The following is a 14,000-nucleotide window of genomic DNA, read 5'->3' as shown; positions in this document are numbered from 1 at the left end:
CTGCAAACCGAACATTAAGAACATTTCCAGACGACAAGGATTGATCGAATTCATCACAGAAAACGGCATTAATTAGGCCCACTATTTCAGGATTTTGACCAGTGCCTTGATATTCAGTAAGAAATAGCCTATTAGGCCTATCTAAAAGAAAATGGCATGTGTAGGCTACGTGAGTGCAGTTTCGGAGGTAAATAGGCTGTAGGCTAGCCTACATGATTGAGCATCTTTTGGTATGTAGCCAAAGTGGCATCTTTTCACACGATTAGCCAACCCTGTATTTGATTTGTTTATCTGGATGTGAATATACTTACCTTTTCTGTAATTTTGTTACATTATTTGATTAATTTTTAATAACCAGCTTTGATAGGGATGGCGATAGGCCTATATGATGTAAATATTGCTTCTTTTAATGCAAGGCTGAACATATATAATTATAAAAATTACACTTAGTTCATGGGAGGCTTTAGCATATTGCCTTAAATAACAAGCCTATGTATTTTCTGACATTCTGGCAACTTTGTTGCTTCCTCACAATAACTGTGCACTCCCACAGGTCACTGAAATGCAAATTAGAATGTCAGCTTTGGGATTTAATAATATTCATTTACAGAACACATATTTACCCATAATGGTTTTTCATATCTTTTCAGAAAATAATGTCGTTTTGGGGACCATTGACACATTTTTGCATTCCCATGCATCATTTAGCATTCCTTTAATTTATTATGCATGCAATGGCATTTTTAGCAGCAAACAGAGGCGTTCCATTCCATTTCCCTTCTTCCCTCTACCTCTTTCACTTTGTATTTATGTCACATGTACACCACTTGGTTAGAGGTGGAAATTCTGAAACGGATTAACTGAAATGTAAAGTCCTCCCAAAGTGCAAGTACAGTGGGTGTTTGAAGTTTTTGAAGAGGAATGGAATGCTTCACTCTGTTGCCAATCTGTTCACCTGTGGAGCCAATAGGGGGCAGAATGGAGTCACAAGACAAACGATTAGATACAATTTCAAAGTCTATTTTTATTCAGTTAAAAACGTCTTACTAAAAGTACATTCTGCCCTTGAATATGGCCACATCATAAACACTAGACATGCTCACACTCACTCTCTGATTAACCTCACTATTAACATTACACTCTAAGCTTCTTTAATGCAGAAAGCCTTCTAAAGTACAATTTCAACAGAATGATTGATCAAGACAGCAGTACACAATGTACACAAACTACTTTATGCAAGCTTTCATTTTCAATCAAATAAAACAGCCAGAAATAACAAAAAACATCAAACTCATTGCCAAGGAGAGTGATAATGGACCCTATCAAGGCTCTGGTAAAAGAAATATTACCTGTTACACTTACTGTAGTCTGGCTCCCTTTACAGGAATCTCCAAAGAGTTTGTTCTCACGGTAATGTCCATGTTCGCTTATAACAGTCTACATTTATTGTACCGTTTCAATCTTGCCAGGTCTTACTCCTACTTTCTCTTCAATGGTTTGTCAGTGTTTCATACTGAAAAAAGACACATAGTGGAATTTCTTTGCATCTCTGTCTCTCTCAATTGCTCCCTCTACATTCTCAAACAAGGTCTTAGATCCCAGTCGTTCGTTATCACTTTCCTCACATCACTGAAGGCTGAGGGAATTCACACTTCAATATACAGTCAATAAGTCGGTTCAAATGACACTTGACCCTTCTGCTGCATTGTCTTGAAAAAGAAAAACAAGGCTAGCAGCAAAAAAGGGTATCTGGCAGTTAGGAACCTTATCAATTCTGATAGACCCTTCTTATAAAATTCCTTCCTTTTTCCATGTGTGGTGATGATCTAAACTAGCATTATGTAGCAAGTACATCTCAACCTGCATCACCAACCAGGAACCTTTGTCCAGTTTCTGTTGCTGTCTCAAACTTGCCTCATACGTTTCCATCTCAAATCAGTTTGACCTTACAGAAAATAGGTTAAAGCAGCAATCAAAGTTTTTTTCTCTTTTTTTCCCCCCCTCTCAAAACATTTAACATTATCTTAGCACTCAGTTTTATGCATTTTGAGTAATGAGATTGAACACCGAACACCAAGACAGTGGTGTTCCAGGCTAGTTTACTGCTTATGTGGCTCCACAAATAGGCCATGACAGCAGAACACCTGTTCCGTTCAGGCCTTGCCAAAAGAGATATTATTTCTGATTGACCTGTCTGGGCCAAAGCATGGAACACAAATGCAAACCTCATGTCTTCTCACTGCAGTCAGCATTAACTTCACAGTACAACTATGCCCTTCTTCACTGTGAAAGAGGGTTGAATATTGTAACTGCTAAAATCCCTACCTGAATCTTAGTTCAACTAGTTCTTTACTCAGAGCTCATTCAGCAGGTCAAAGACATCGAAGTACTTTTTTATGTCTTCAGGCTCAGCATGTTTTGCTGTGGAGTATATTTTTTTAACAAAGCAGAGTTAGAGTGCACGGCGTAAAAATAGAAATGGCACATTTTGCTCAAGCCTGTGTTCTGTTTTGAGGTTCCAACAAATGTAGTACATACAATTATCAGGCTAACTCAGTTAACTGAAAAAATTGAGTTGATGATGAGTTGACTCAATTCAGCATAGCAGCACTTCTGGCAAGTTTTCAGACCTCAGGGATCCAACCAATTCCTGGAGTCTATTTAATTTTTTTCACCAGAAGATATGCCTAATCCAGGAGTGGCTAAAGCATTTTCTGAGATACTCAGTTCTAAGCACATCACATTTGTTTCTAGAAAACAAAAGCATCTGCATCTGACACAAATTGTTTGAGTGAACCTGTACATTCAATTTCCCAGCCAGCTCAAAGCCTTCATGCAGTCAATGGCAGTACTCAACTCTGTTACATGAACTCCCAGCTCAAATCATTGACCCCATTTTATAACGATGATCATATGTGTTGGATTTCATGAATGTCCCCTATGTGATGCTGTGGTTTAAGTTTCAGAAATATGTCATGATAAAATTCTCTCTCATAGATAATTTGGGAAAGCATCTGTGTGGCTGACAGACTTATGTTAGTTACAAGCCACTAATTCTCTGTGGTTAAAGTCACTTATCAGTGGCACCGATAATTGGGCACACCACTCAAGTCCGAAAAGAGCCTAGAATTTGTGAGGTGATATACTGGCTAATGAAAATAGCAATGACAAACCAGCCAAGTGGCCAGCTGACAATAGATACAAAATATGTATTAGGTTTGAGCATTTGAATCACATTTTCTTTTATTTGATTTTTGTAAACCATCAGATGATTCAGATAATTGTTGAGCATTCTAAACACTGAACATGAATGGGTACAGTTTTTTAAGGAGCTATACATTTGATCACAAACTAACTTTGAATTCTATGATGTATACCTTTTGCATGTTTTCACAATCTTGGAGCATTGTTAGCAGTTTTGGCAGCCAAGTTGGTTGTATGAAAATGCATAGTGGGACCTCATTGTACTGGTGACTTCTGACTTCAAGGGAGGCTGATGAGGTCACCCAATCAATGCGGCAGGGCACCAGGCCTCCACACGCGGGGCTGGATGCCCACTCGTGTGGCGACAAAGCGTGGCTTGGGCACCTGGACAGGTGCGGGCCTTAGGGGAGGCAGGGTATAAAGCTCAGGTGCACTCTTGAACTGCTTGGCAGCTTGCAGGCCACCGTAGGACATACCTGACGTGGAGGCAGTCGGGACGAAAGGGAGAGGGTGGGCATTGGGAACGGGGTTAGCAGAGATTTTGGGTAGCTCAGGAAGACCCCCGGTGTGAGCGGCTGGAGGGAATGGAACATGGGCAGGTTCAGGGGCAGAAACTGGGGCATAAGGACGGGGTTGGGGTGCCGGTGGTGGAGATATCATGTCAGAGCGTGATATACGGTCTCCAAGTGTGGTGGCGGAGCGTGGGGCAATAACTTTTGGGGCCATTGTCGGGGCAGACATTGGTGTGGGTGTGGAGAACCGTTTGATCTCGTAGACACGTGCAGCCTTGACAGGGATCTGGCGAGGTGCATTCAGAGTATAACCCTCTCTCTGCTGCATCTGCGATTGGTTGGGGCCCTGCATGTAGTTTCCACCAAACATGGCAGAGTTGAGCTGGTATGGCTGCCTCCTCAGGAAGTCCAGGGCTTTGATTCCTTCTCTTTGAGTGCCATAACCACCCCGGCCTCCCCTCATGGCATCTGATGATCTAGCATTATCATGCTGAGGTCCCATGGGAAAACTGGGACCAAGCAAGGGGTTGTAGCCAATGGGTGGAGGAGCGCGTACATTGGGAGAATATTTCCACTGTGAAGGAAGAGACTGAGTAGGTGATGAGTCTCGTATATTTGTAGAGTATGGCTGGGGGGCCGGCTGGGGTGGGTAGGTTGGTGAGACTGGCGAGTCCACCACATACTGGTCCATCCGACTCTGCCTGCGGGCAAAAAGCTCAGCCCCCTTCCCTTCTGCTTGGGGGATCTGGGAGACTTCAGGGATGATGCGTGGTTTTGGGGCCACCGGTGGAGGAACTTTACCCCCAGCTTCCTCCGTGTCCTCTTCGTTGTAATCATATGAGACAGGATCTGAATACCTGTGTCTTGGTCTCTCATCCAGGTTCTGCACCATGGACAGCAGTGTGGGGTTGGGTGAGTTCTTCTTGTCCTCGGGCTTCTGGAACATGCGCCTGCCTGAGCTCCGCCGACGGGCATCCTCCAAGATACCAGTGCGTCCCCCTGCTGTGGTGCCTCTCAGTCTGGACTGGGGCATAACTGGCGGTGATGCTGGGAGGTCAAAGCTACAGACAGCAGCTGGTGCAGGTGCTGGAGCAGAGGCTGGAGGTGAAGGTGGTACAGGCATTGCCATAGTAGCTGGTGCCACAGGTGCAACTGGTGCTGCAGGAGCAGGTGGTTCTATTGGCGGCACTGGAGGAGGGATGGCCATGGAGGCTGCCTGAATGTTCTCTACAGAGGAGGATATCCTGGCAAGCTGAGGGGAAGCAGGGATGGGTGCAGAAACTGGCATGGGGGCAAGAGCAGAGATGGGTATAGGGGCAGGAGCAGAGATGGGTATAGGGGCTGGAGCAGAGATGGGTATTGGGGCAGGAGCAGAGATGGGTATTGGGGCAGGAGCAGAGATGGGTATTGGGGCTGGGATAGGTACAGCAGGAACTACAGAGACTGGAGGACTCATGGGTCCTAGTGGGATACTGGAGTCAGCCTGAACAACTGGAGCAGAAAGTGGAACCATAGTAGTGGCCATTGGAGCAGTACTGGGAACCATCACTGGAGGAGGTGGGGCAGGTTTAGGGGCAGGAGCAGGGGGAAGAGAAGGAGCAGACATAGAGGTGGGGAAAGAGACTGCAGTTATGGCCCTTTCATCAGCTGCAGGGAAGGGATGTTGCACCACAGCCACAGAGACAGGCCGGGGGGACTTTTTAGCCACAGAGGGGCGGAAGACAACTGGTGCAGTCGCAGCACGGTTGCTGATGAAACCTGGAGCGAATGGCCGAGCTGTCCGGTTCAGAACTGAGCTCGAGGGAAGCTCCGGAAGTGGAGTCGGAGATGGGGCTGTGAGAGTGGACACTGCTGGGCCTGTTGCCAGCGGGGCTAGTGACATGACATTGCCCTGGGGTATGATGGCATCTCCATTGGTCACCACTGAAAGAGGCTGAGCAGCTACAACTGGAGCAGGAGGTATGGTAGGGGGGTTCTGTGTGGGTGGCAGGGCCTCTCTTAGATGCTGTTGAGGTTTAGGAGCAACTGGTGGGGGCTGGGGGAAAGGCTGTACTTGCATTAGCTGAGGTTGTGGTTGGGGAGCAGGCTGTGTGAGTGGCTGGGTAACTGGCTGTGTGAATGCCTGGATGTGCACAGGTACAGTGTCTGCCTGCACCTCTGGTTGCATCTGGCTCTGCATCTGCATCTGTCCTTGTAGCTGTGCTGAAGCATGAGCTTGCGCTTGCACTTGCGCCTGTGTCTGGGCCTGTGCAATGGCCGCTCTCTTGGCATGCTCATCTGCCCTCTTCCGCTGTTGCTCAAACAGCTGAGCCCCTTTGCCGGAGGTGCCGGTGAGCCCTGGGCTGGGAGCCTCCTCAGTATGGCCCACTGCGCTGGCCGAGCGTCTCTCCAGCATGTCCATATAGTCGCTGTCCCAAGTCGGATCCGGTGCGGCAGAGAAGCCGTCTTCATCAAACTCGGACTCGCTACCCGGGAACATGCCGTCTTCCTCCTCCTGAGAGTCCTGCCGCAATTCCTCGTCCACGCTGCCAAAGCTGGTGAGGGTGTACTTCTTGGAGCGCTGCCGACGCTTCTTGAACATCAGCACACCTCTTGAGTGGGGGTTCGGGGCATCTGTGAGCAGTGAGGCGATGGTGCGGCATTTAGTACGCGCCTCTTTCACTTGCTTGTCTTGGCCTGTATCACCACGGTTCAGTTCTACCAAAGGGAACAAAGAAACAGAAAATTCAAGGCTGAGTTGGTTGAAGTTGGTTGAAACGTTTAGTGGTTCTCTGCAGGTGTAACAGCACATGTTATATCTCTGTAGACACAGTTTCCCTAAAATATTAACATTGATTCAACATGTCTCATACCACCATAGTATTGCTTTAACATCACGCACCATGATAGTTGCTCGTACCCAGATGGTCATGATCACATTGCAGTTAAGTGACTGATTAATGGGTAGATCTTAGCGAGACCTTTGCTGACATCGGGGTCTAAAATCAGCTTTGGGAGTATATTTAACAAGCATCCATCTCCATGGATGCCTCAGAGGAATCCACTTAGCAGCGTTCATCTTTTTGAAGTGACACGATTCCATATCCGGGGAAGAAAACTTTTTGCATGCCTGTGGCTTATCAAATTAACAGTAAACAGTAAAGTGACACACACCAAAGCAAGCATAAATTCACTTATGTGACACTGACACATTCTCTGTATTATAAAATCAAACTAGACTTCGCAGCTTGTTGAAAATAAAAATAAATAAATAAACAGAGCGAAATGCTTAGAGAAGATGTTTGACCATGACGTATGTGTTAAGAGGCAGATCTGCAGATTTATGACCTTATATTTGCTGGTCCTCTGGAAACAGGATTCTCAAATAGCCACAGGCCTCCTGTGCTCCAGTTTAGAGGAGAGATCAGGTGCACAAGTTGTAAGTCTTTTGTGAGTGTTCTCTCAACCAAGGAAGAATTCCGAGCTTCTGAACTACATTTGTTCTCATCAATCACAGATATTGTGATACTAAATATGAGGACAGCAATGTTGATAGCCGAATAGACAGTTGACAGACCTAAATTAGCAAAATATGCCTTGTAAAGACCTGAATATCCATAACAATAACTATCAAAATGATAATACAACTCAAACCAACCATGCAGCTCAACATCTCAGGATCATTTACTGACAGGCACACATTCTTCAGCTGTTTAACTGTGATCATTACTGTGTCATATATCAGCTGTTTATTATGTCTAGCAAGGTTCAACTGGCCAACTATTAATAGTAACATTCACATGCGTCAGTTTGTGTGTTTATAGGTGTATGGATTTGCAAGCCTGCTGTTGTTGTACATGTGGGCTAGAGGCATGCAAAAGTGTCCTGCAATGTGTTTCCTGGGATTGACAAGTACTGTAGATAAAGAGTTGGAACTGACTAGAAATGCTGAAGAGTAGTACAAGAGTTGTACAATTTAATGTATAGTAGGCTAATGTGGGATAGTAGAGGAGTAAGTGATTTAAAGAACACATGTAGAAGGACACGGAGACAGAAGTAGAAAGGGAGGGCAGAGAGGAAGGGAAGGAAGGCAAGAGAGAGAGAGAGAGAGGGAAGGAGGGAGGAGGGGAAGAGTGAGTCTGCTACTTGATACCAGATAGCAGCTGTAGGTCCCTGTGCCAGCTAGCAGAAGCAGTGCTCAGGTTATCAGACCACTGAACCAGAGGACAAATATAGTCCCAGTCCGATGTGGACAGACCAAGGGTGACTGCTTCTGCTGCCCCTCTGCATTTCATGTTGGCTGGCATATTGTCACTCAAGACCTGTGTTGGTTAGTTATCTGAGAGGATATCTATTCAGAGTTTTAATTGATTAGAGTGACAAAAACTAATTAGTAAGTGATATTTATCTACAATGCTACTTAGATAAAGTGCTTTGAACACAGGAAATAACCCTCCACAGAATTGGCCTACGTCTCAAGTGTTTTTTGATTAGTTTTTTCGTCACTCCAAACATTCAAGCGCAGCGGCCTTGTTGGCCAGGCTTGTGTCTATTGTTCTTTTCCACTGTTTCAGTAGGACAAATATAGCTCCTATCTACAGATGAGTTCGAATTTCACCTAATATTATGCATTAATTCAGCATAGTGGTATGCCCAGAAATATGTAAACGCTATAACTAAGTATGTTGCTGCAGTTTTTGGTAAGTAAGTTAGCTACTTCCCATTACTTGGGGTAGAATTAGGTATTCTGACTAGAACTAAATCGGCTGGAAATGTACTGCAGGAAATAGGCATGGCAAGAAATAAATATATGACCCACTTACTCGCTTGCTTGGCCTTATCCATGTACGTCACGGTGAGTTCTTCATCCACGGGCACGTCTAAAGGCCCTACCATGGGTACCAACTGCCCGCGGGAGCTCAGCATCAGGGCCTCTTTGGCCCTCTCCGGGGACACCAGGGGCACGTTGTGCAGGTCCTGAAAGCCGCTGTCCTCCTGGGGGCCCTGGTCGTCTGCGCTCATGGATGATGTCTCCGTGGAGGTCTGCGAGGACCAGGCGGTGGACGGAGGCGGCTGGTAGATGACCTCCCGGCGAGCCACGCCCGGCAGCATCTCCGGGCCACCGAAGGACGGGTCTGGCGCGCTGTCGTAACCGCTCATCTCCGAAGTCTCACCGCCCTCGGGGGATGCGCGGCCAGCCTTGCCTGGGACACTGTTGCTGGGGCTGCGTCGCTTCTGGCGCCTCTGTCGCTCCTGGGCCACCACATCGGCATCGCTGTCCGTCTCGCCGTAGTACGCCTCACTGCCTGGGGGGGAGGTGAGGCCGCTGCGGCTCGTGCCAGTGCCAGTAGGGGACAGGAAGGAGCCTCTGTGGACCTGCCGCACGGCCGTCTGCTGGTGTCTGCCGGAGCCGGAGGGGGACATGGCTCTCAGCGCAGCGCGGTACTCTTTATCGATTCGGGGCGATGGGGCTCGGGGCAGGAGGACCACCGACTGGAAACCAGCTGGAGCCCTGCAAGGGGAGGGGAGGGGTGAGTTGGACTCTAAGTTACTGTGCCACCATGACACTGAGGATCTCACATGCAATCACAGTTCAACCATCAACATTAACTAATGTCATGGTCCTTAAAAAAGAGAAGGATTGCTATTATAAGCAATTGTGGATAAAAATCATCATCATCATCGTTGTTTTTAAATATTAGTTTTGCTTACAACAACAATAGCAGCAAAAACAACAACTATAATAATAACAATGATTCCATTTTGAAGCTATAAATAGAAATCCATTTTTAGGACAGATGTCTGACCTCTTGACTCTTATGTGTAAGGTGCCGGGGGAACTGTCGATAAGGGTCATTGCCTGGGCATGGGAGAGGCATCCACATGGGCTTTCGTTGATGGAGACCAGTTCGTCCCCCTCTCGGAGACCCGCTCGGCATGCCTTACTCCGCTTCCGTACCTGCACCAGCAGAGGGAGATTCCAACAGCAGCAACACACATTTACACAGCAGGAAGCACAGGCTAGCTGCCAAGACCCTGTGCATTCCTATGGTCATCAGATGTGAGTGAGAATAGATTTATATGAACCCAAAAATAAGTGTGCGATGTACAGTAAAGGAATATTTTGAGAGTTTATAAAGAGTCATACAACGGGAGGCCTGTCATTCTTGAAACAGCTGTTTTTCAGTTACTGCATTTGGTTGAAGGCCGTATTTGTATGTCGGGTTGTACAGTGAGACTAGACTTGGGCACTGTCGAAATGCCAACATAAGTGTGTCTCTGTCCTCCCACTCTGGTGGTGAAATGTCAGCCAAGCCAAGACAGTGCCATGAGCATTTCATCTGGTCTGGTGCCATCCCCTCCAGCTACGCCACAGTCCACTCGCTTGTTTTATAAACAAATGTCAAGATGGTTGCCCTGGTGAAGGGTATGGACAAAGACGCGCTGGAGGTCAAACATGGGACCAATCAATCACCCTCACCCCCAAAATACCCAGCAGTGGCATTTGTGATGTAATTAAATCAAAGACCCTCTGCCGCTAATCCAGCCAATGGGCTCCTGACTTTGCGTAACTAATTGTGGGGAGGATGTCAACTGTGAGTGAGTGACTCTCCTTGGGGGCTTGTTACAGCCTCAAGACACAGGTGCTTCGGAATTTCCCACCACCACTGAGTCTGTATGTGCTACTTGTGCCTCATCTCATGATCGCAGTCATCACATTATCAGCGGGCCCCTCGCTCAAAGGCAAAAGCACCCCACACTTTGCCACCCTCAGACCAACACCTGCGTGTGTGTGTGTGAGAGAGAGAGAGACACTTCCAAACAAACAAGGCCCGCCACTACCGCCTTGAGGAACCAGTGGTCAGATGGTGTGGATCAGGGACTGGAGGGAGGGAAGCTGGGAGTGTGTGAGCCACATGCTGTCCACCTCCAAGGACCAGTGGAGATTACTGTGACCTATTTACTTACAAGACAGCTGATCTATGACACAACACAGGTGGTTGTCATGTGAGTATGTCAAGTGTATTAGAGGTCTGACTATTACCTCATTGGTATACTCAGATAATAAATAAAGGCAGTTGATCCAGTTTTGTGTCATGTTAGTTCCTATCAAGTGGCTATGAAATCATTGTGGTTGTCATGTGAGTATGTCAAGTATATTAGAGGTCTGACTACTACCTCATTAATATCCTCAGATAATAAATAAAGGCAGTTGATCCAGTTTTGTGTCATGTTAGTTCCCATCAAGTGGCTATGAAATGATTGTCATGTTAGTTCCAACATTTATCAGAACTGATGCATTTTGTCTGCTGCTGTTGTCTTTATATTCGCTAAAACCAAAATAAAATCAGGAAATGTTTCCTCCAGCCTGAAACCAGCCCCCTCCTGACCTTAAGGCAACCCCATCTGGAGCTTCAGCTAGCTGCACCATCTACCAGAATAGCCCCCATGAAAAAATAACTTTCCGCAAGCTCAACACTTGTAAATTCAGACAGAGTTTGGGCATTCACAGAAACACACACTGTATGGGCATTTATATCCTGTCTGCAGGAAGACTCAAATACACACTAAAGGAAGACACCAAGATCCATCACAAAATATTTTGGCAGCTAGCTGGAATGTGTATTGTGGACATCCATTATTACATTTTACGTCTTAATTCCAATTCAGTAGTCTGTATATATACTGCCGAGGAAATGCCAGTTTTGTAAGCAGAGAATGTAAGCAAAAACAGGACTTTAATAAGCATAAAATATATCATAGTGTATATGATCGTTTTGCAGCATTAAAGGGACACCAGGCAAGCCTGATGCTTTTTCTCTACGAAACTCCCCCTCGCTCGGTCTGAAGCTCTTTTCCTTTTCTTTGCATCTTCCTTCAAGGGTTTTTGCTACTTCTTCGCCGGCTCTTCCATTATACACACGTTTGCAACAATCGCTAGCGTTTCGTTAGACTGCCTCTGTGCTGTGGAAGCAGGATGTAAACTGAACCTGCTTCGGTCGGCGGGTACGATACACTGAACTTGCAAGGGGGATATTCTTCCTACAGGCAGTAGGGGCGGGCGAGAGAGTCTTCATTCGCCCTGTAATAAGCCATTTATATACCGACTTACGAAGATGAGTAATTAACACGAAAACGTTGCCTGGTGTCCCTTTAACATATAATATATTGGCTGGGTCATCATCCAGCTTGCATACCTGGTGCTCTGTGCATAATAGAAAGTAAGTGAGTAATAGAAACGGACTGATTTGCATTTGTGAGTTAATTCCTTGGCAATGCTGTTCTCCCAAAATTCACAACTATATGCTACTCTTCCTGCAGAACGAAAAACAAGGAGTCAGAAACGTAAAGTATGTAGATTAAGCAGCTCTGCCATAGATACACAAGCTATATGCTTAAAGTTCACTGCACTATCAATCACTGGACTGTCTCCACATGAGGCCCTGTTCCACTCACCAGACACACATCAAGGGATGGGCCTCCACCTCTGGCCATGCGCTCACATCCCACACATTACTTTAAAGCACTTGTACACAGTACAATGGTATTTCAGTACCCTGAATTTTCCAGGCTAGTATTTCAGTGCCTCTTGAGCTTAATGTCCTACATCTACATTCAAAATGTTTCATCAATGCTCAGAAATGAAACGGATGGACTTCTCCCCGAGAAGCCCGTACCTTGGCCACTTGAAGGGGCTTCTGGCATTCCACACCTCCCTGTAGCCGAAAGCCCCACGGCGCACCACCGGACAGGGTGATAATGACCTCCTCAGCCACCATGGCGTTCACGCCGGCCTTGTCCCGCAGTGTGAGTGTGTGTCCGTTTTGCCAGTGTATCAGTCAGGGGGCTTTTAGTGGGCCCTCAGCATCTTGTCTCCATGTTTTTCGCGGGGGGCCCCTGTCTCAGAGCTAGGGACCGGCTCTCTCTCTCTCTCTCTCTCTCAAAGAGCTGCTACAGAGTCCTGTGGCTGATTTCCGTTTGCCCACTCCAGCACCTGGACAAACTCTCTCTTGCTATCCTTCCCTCCCTCCCTCGCTCGCACACACACGTACACACACACACACACACATGGATATACACAACAGACATGCGCAGGCACACACATACTCTCTCTCTCACACACACACGCACACACACACACACACATAAACACACGCATACACACACACCCAACACCCTGACCAGTGTGCTGCTGATAGGGATACAGTGACTTAGGGAGTTAAAATAGAGAGAGAGAGAGAGAGAGAGAGAGAGAGAGAGAGAGAGCAGGCAAAAGAGTGAGAGTCCAGTGGAATCTTGTGCTGGATGAAGGGAGGGTCCAACAGCACACTTGTGCTGTCACTCAGAGGACACTGCTAAGATACCCTTCCAAAAATAGGCCTGTGCCCCCAGAACCCTGCACTTACTCTGATATAATGAGAATGGTGTGACATCAGAGAAACTACTTGCAATGGGAGCTTCAGGTAAATATCACATTCCCCTGACACCTGAGACTCAAAGAAGATTTCACACATTTCATTAAAACACGGTATCATTTTAATTTTTATTTCATAATGGAGAGATTGTGATGGAGGTTATCAAAATCTTTTTTAGTCAAACTAGTCATGTAATGGATAGTATTAGCACCCACTGACTTGACAATTTGAAAGATACTGTATGCCCTACAAGGTATATCTGAAGCTCCAGCCCTTCTTAGTGAAATAAACAAACTATTAACAGAGAACATATTTTCCCAGGTGGAGGTCACAAGAAAATTCATCATATCTTGACAAGATGCTCCTGATCAGGTTACACATCAGGATCCAACATGGCCACTCCAACCAGGTTCACACAAACAAAACATTTTCCCTATGGTGAGGGAAGTCCCCTCTGAGAAAGGTCACATATTAACCTAATTCCTATGACTGCACTGTAACTCATGGGCGTTCCATGTAGTCAGTTACAACTAGAAATTATCATTTGCGCTGATGTAAGTGAGCATATGATTGATGTGTGACATTTCAGAACCTAAGAGTTCACTTTTTAGTACTCTGCAGCAGCACAATGGGCATCCACTCATTCACGACATTGTACACTATTTAATGAATATCTACAGTACGTCATGGTTATTCCACATGTAGTGCATTATGTATTAAATGCGAGGATGTTCCCAACACTGGAAAAGACCCCTCTACAGTGAAGTTGTGCTCATGGGGGCTTAGGGGCTGCCTGGCCAGCCACCAGACAACAGGACACATAGTTCCCCAATGCAGCAGCCCAGTCATCAGAAAGGCCAGACGCAAAGGAAATTAGAGGAGACAAAGT

General features: G+C 46.3%; 1 protein-coding gene across 1 annotated transcript; it reads right to left on the bottom strand.

Moving 5' to 3' along the window:
- Positions 1-2,593: 2,593 nt before the first annotated feature.
- On the bottom strand, positions 2,594-12,581 carry synpo2la (synaptopodin 2-like a). Its single transcript, XM_076285886.1, has 4 exons — positions 12,374-12,581; positions 9,503-9,654; positions 8,519-9,207; positions 2,594-6,413 (listed from the first exon to the last, which is right to left on the bottom strand). The coding sequence occupies exons 1-4, from the start codon at positions 12,473-12,475 to the stop codon at positions 3,511-3,513; spliced, it is 3,846 nt and encodes a 1,281-aa protein (XP_076142001.1). The 5' UTR covers positions 12,476-12,581; the 3' UTR covers positions 2,594-3,510.
- Positions 12,582-14,000: the final 1,419 nt, after the last annotated feature.

This window comes from Alosa pseudoharengus, unplaced genomic scaffold, assembly GCF_046254945.1.
Source record: "Alosa pseudoharengus isolate Yale_2024_CS ecotype anadromous, Long Island Sound unplaced genomic scaffold, YU_APseudo_1.1 YU_APseudo_1.1_scf_15, whole genome shotgun sequence".
NCBI lineage: Eukaryota > Metazoa > Chordata > Actinopteri > Clupeiformes > Clupeidae > Alosa > Alosa pseudoharengus.
This window is presented reverse-complemented; position numbering and strand designations above follow the sequence as displayed.

Bases quoted from the DNA above. Each gene is read 5' to 3' on its own strand.
- synpo2la (XM_076285886.1), bottom strand. From the start codon at position 12,475: ATGGTGGCTGAGGAGGTCATTATCACCCTGTCCGGTGGTGCGCCGTGG. The intron at 9,655-12,373 runs GTACGGGCTTCT...CTGCTGGTGCAG, and splicing joins AGCCCCTTCAAGTGGCCAAG to GTACGGAAGCGGAGTAAGGC. The intron at 9,208-9,502 runs GTCAGACATCTG...CTCCCCTTGCAG, and splicing joins TTACACATAAGAGTCAAGAG to GGCTCCAGCTGGTTTCCAGT.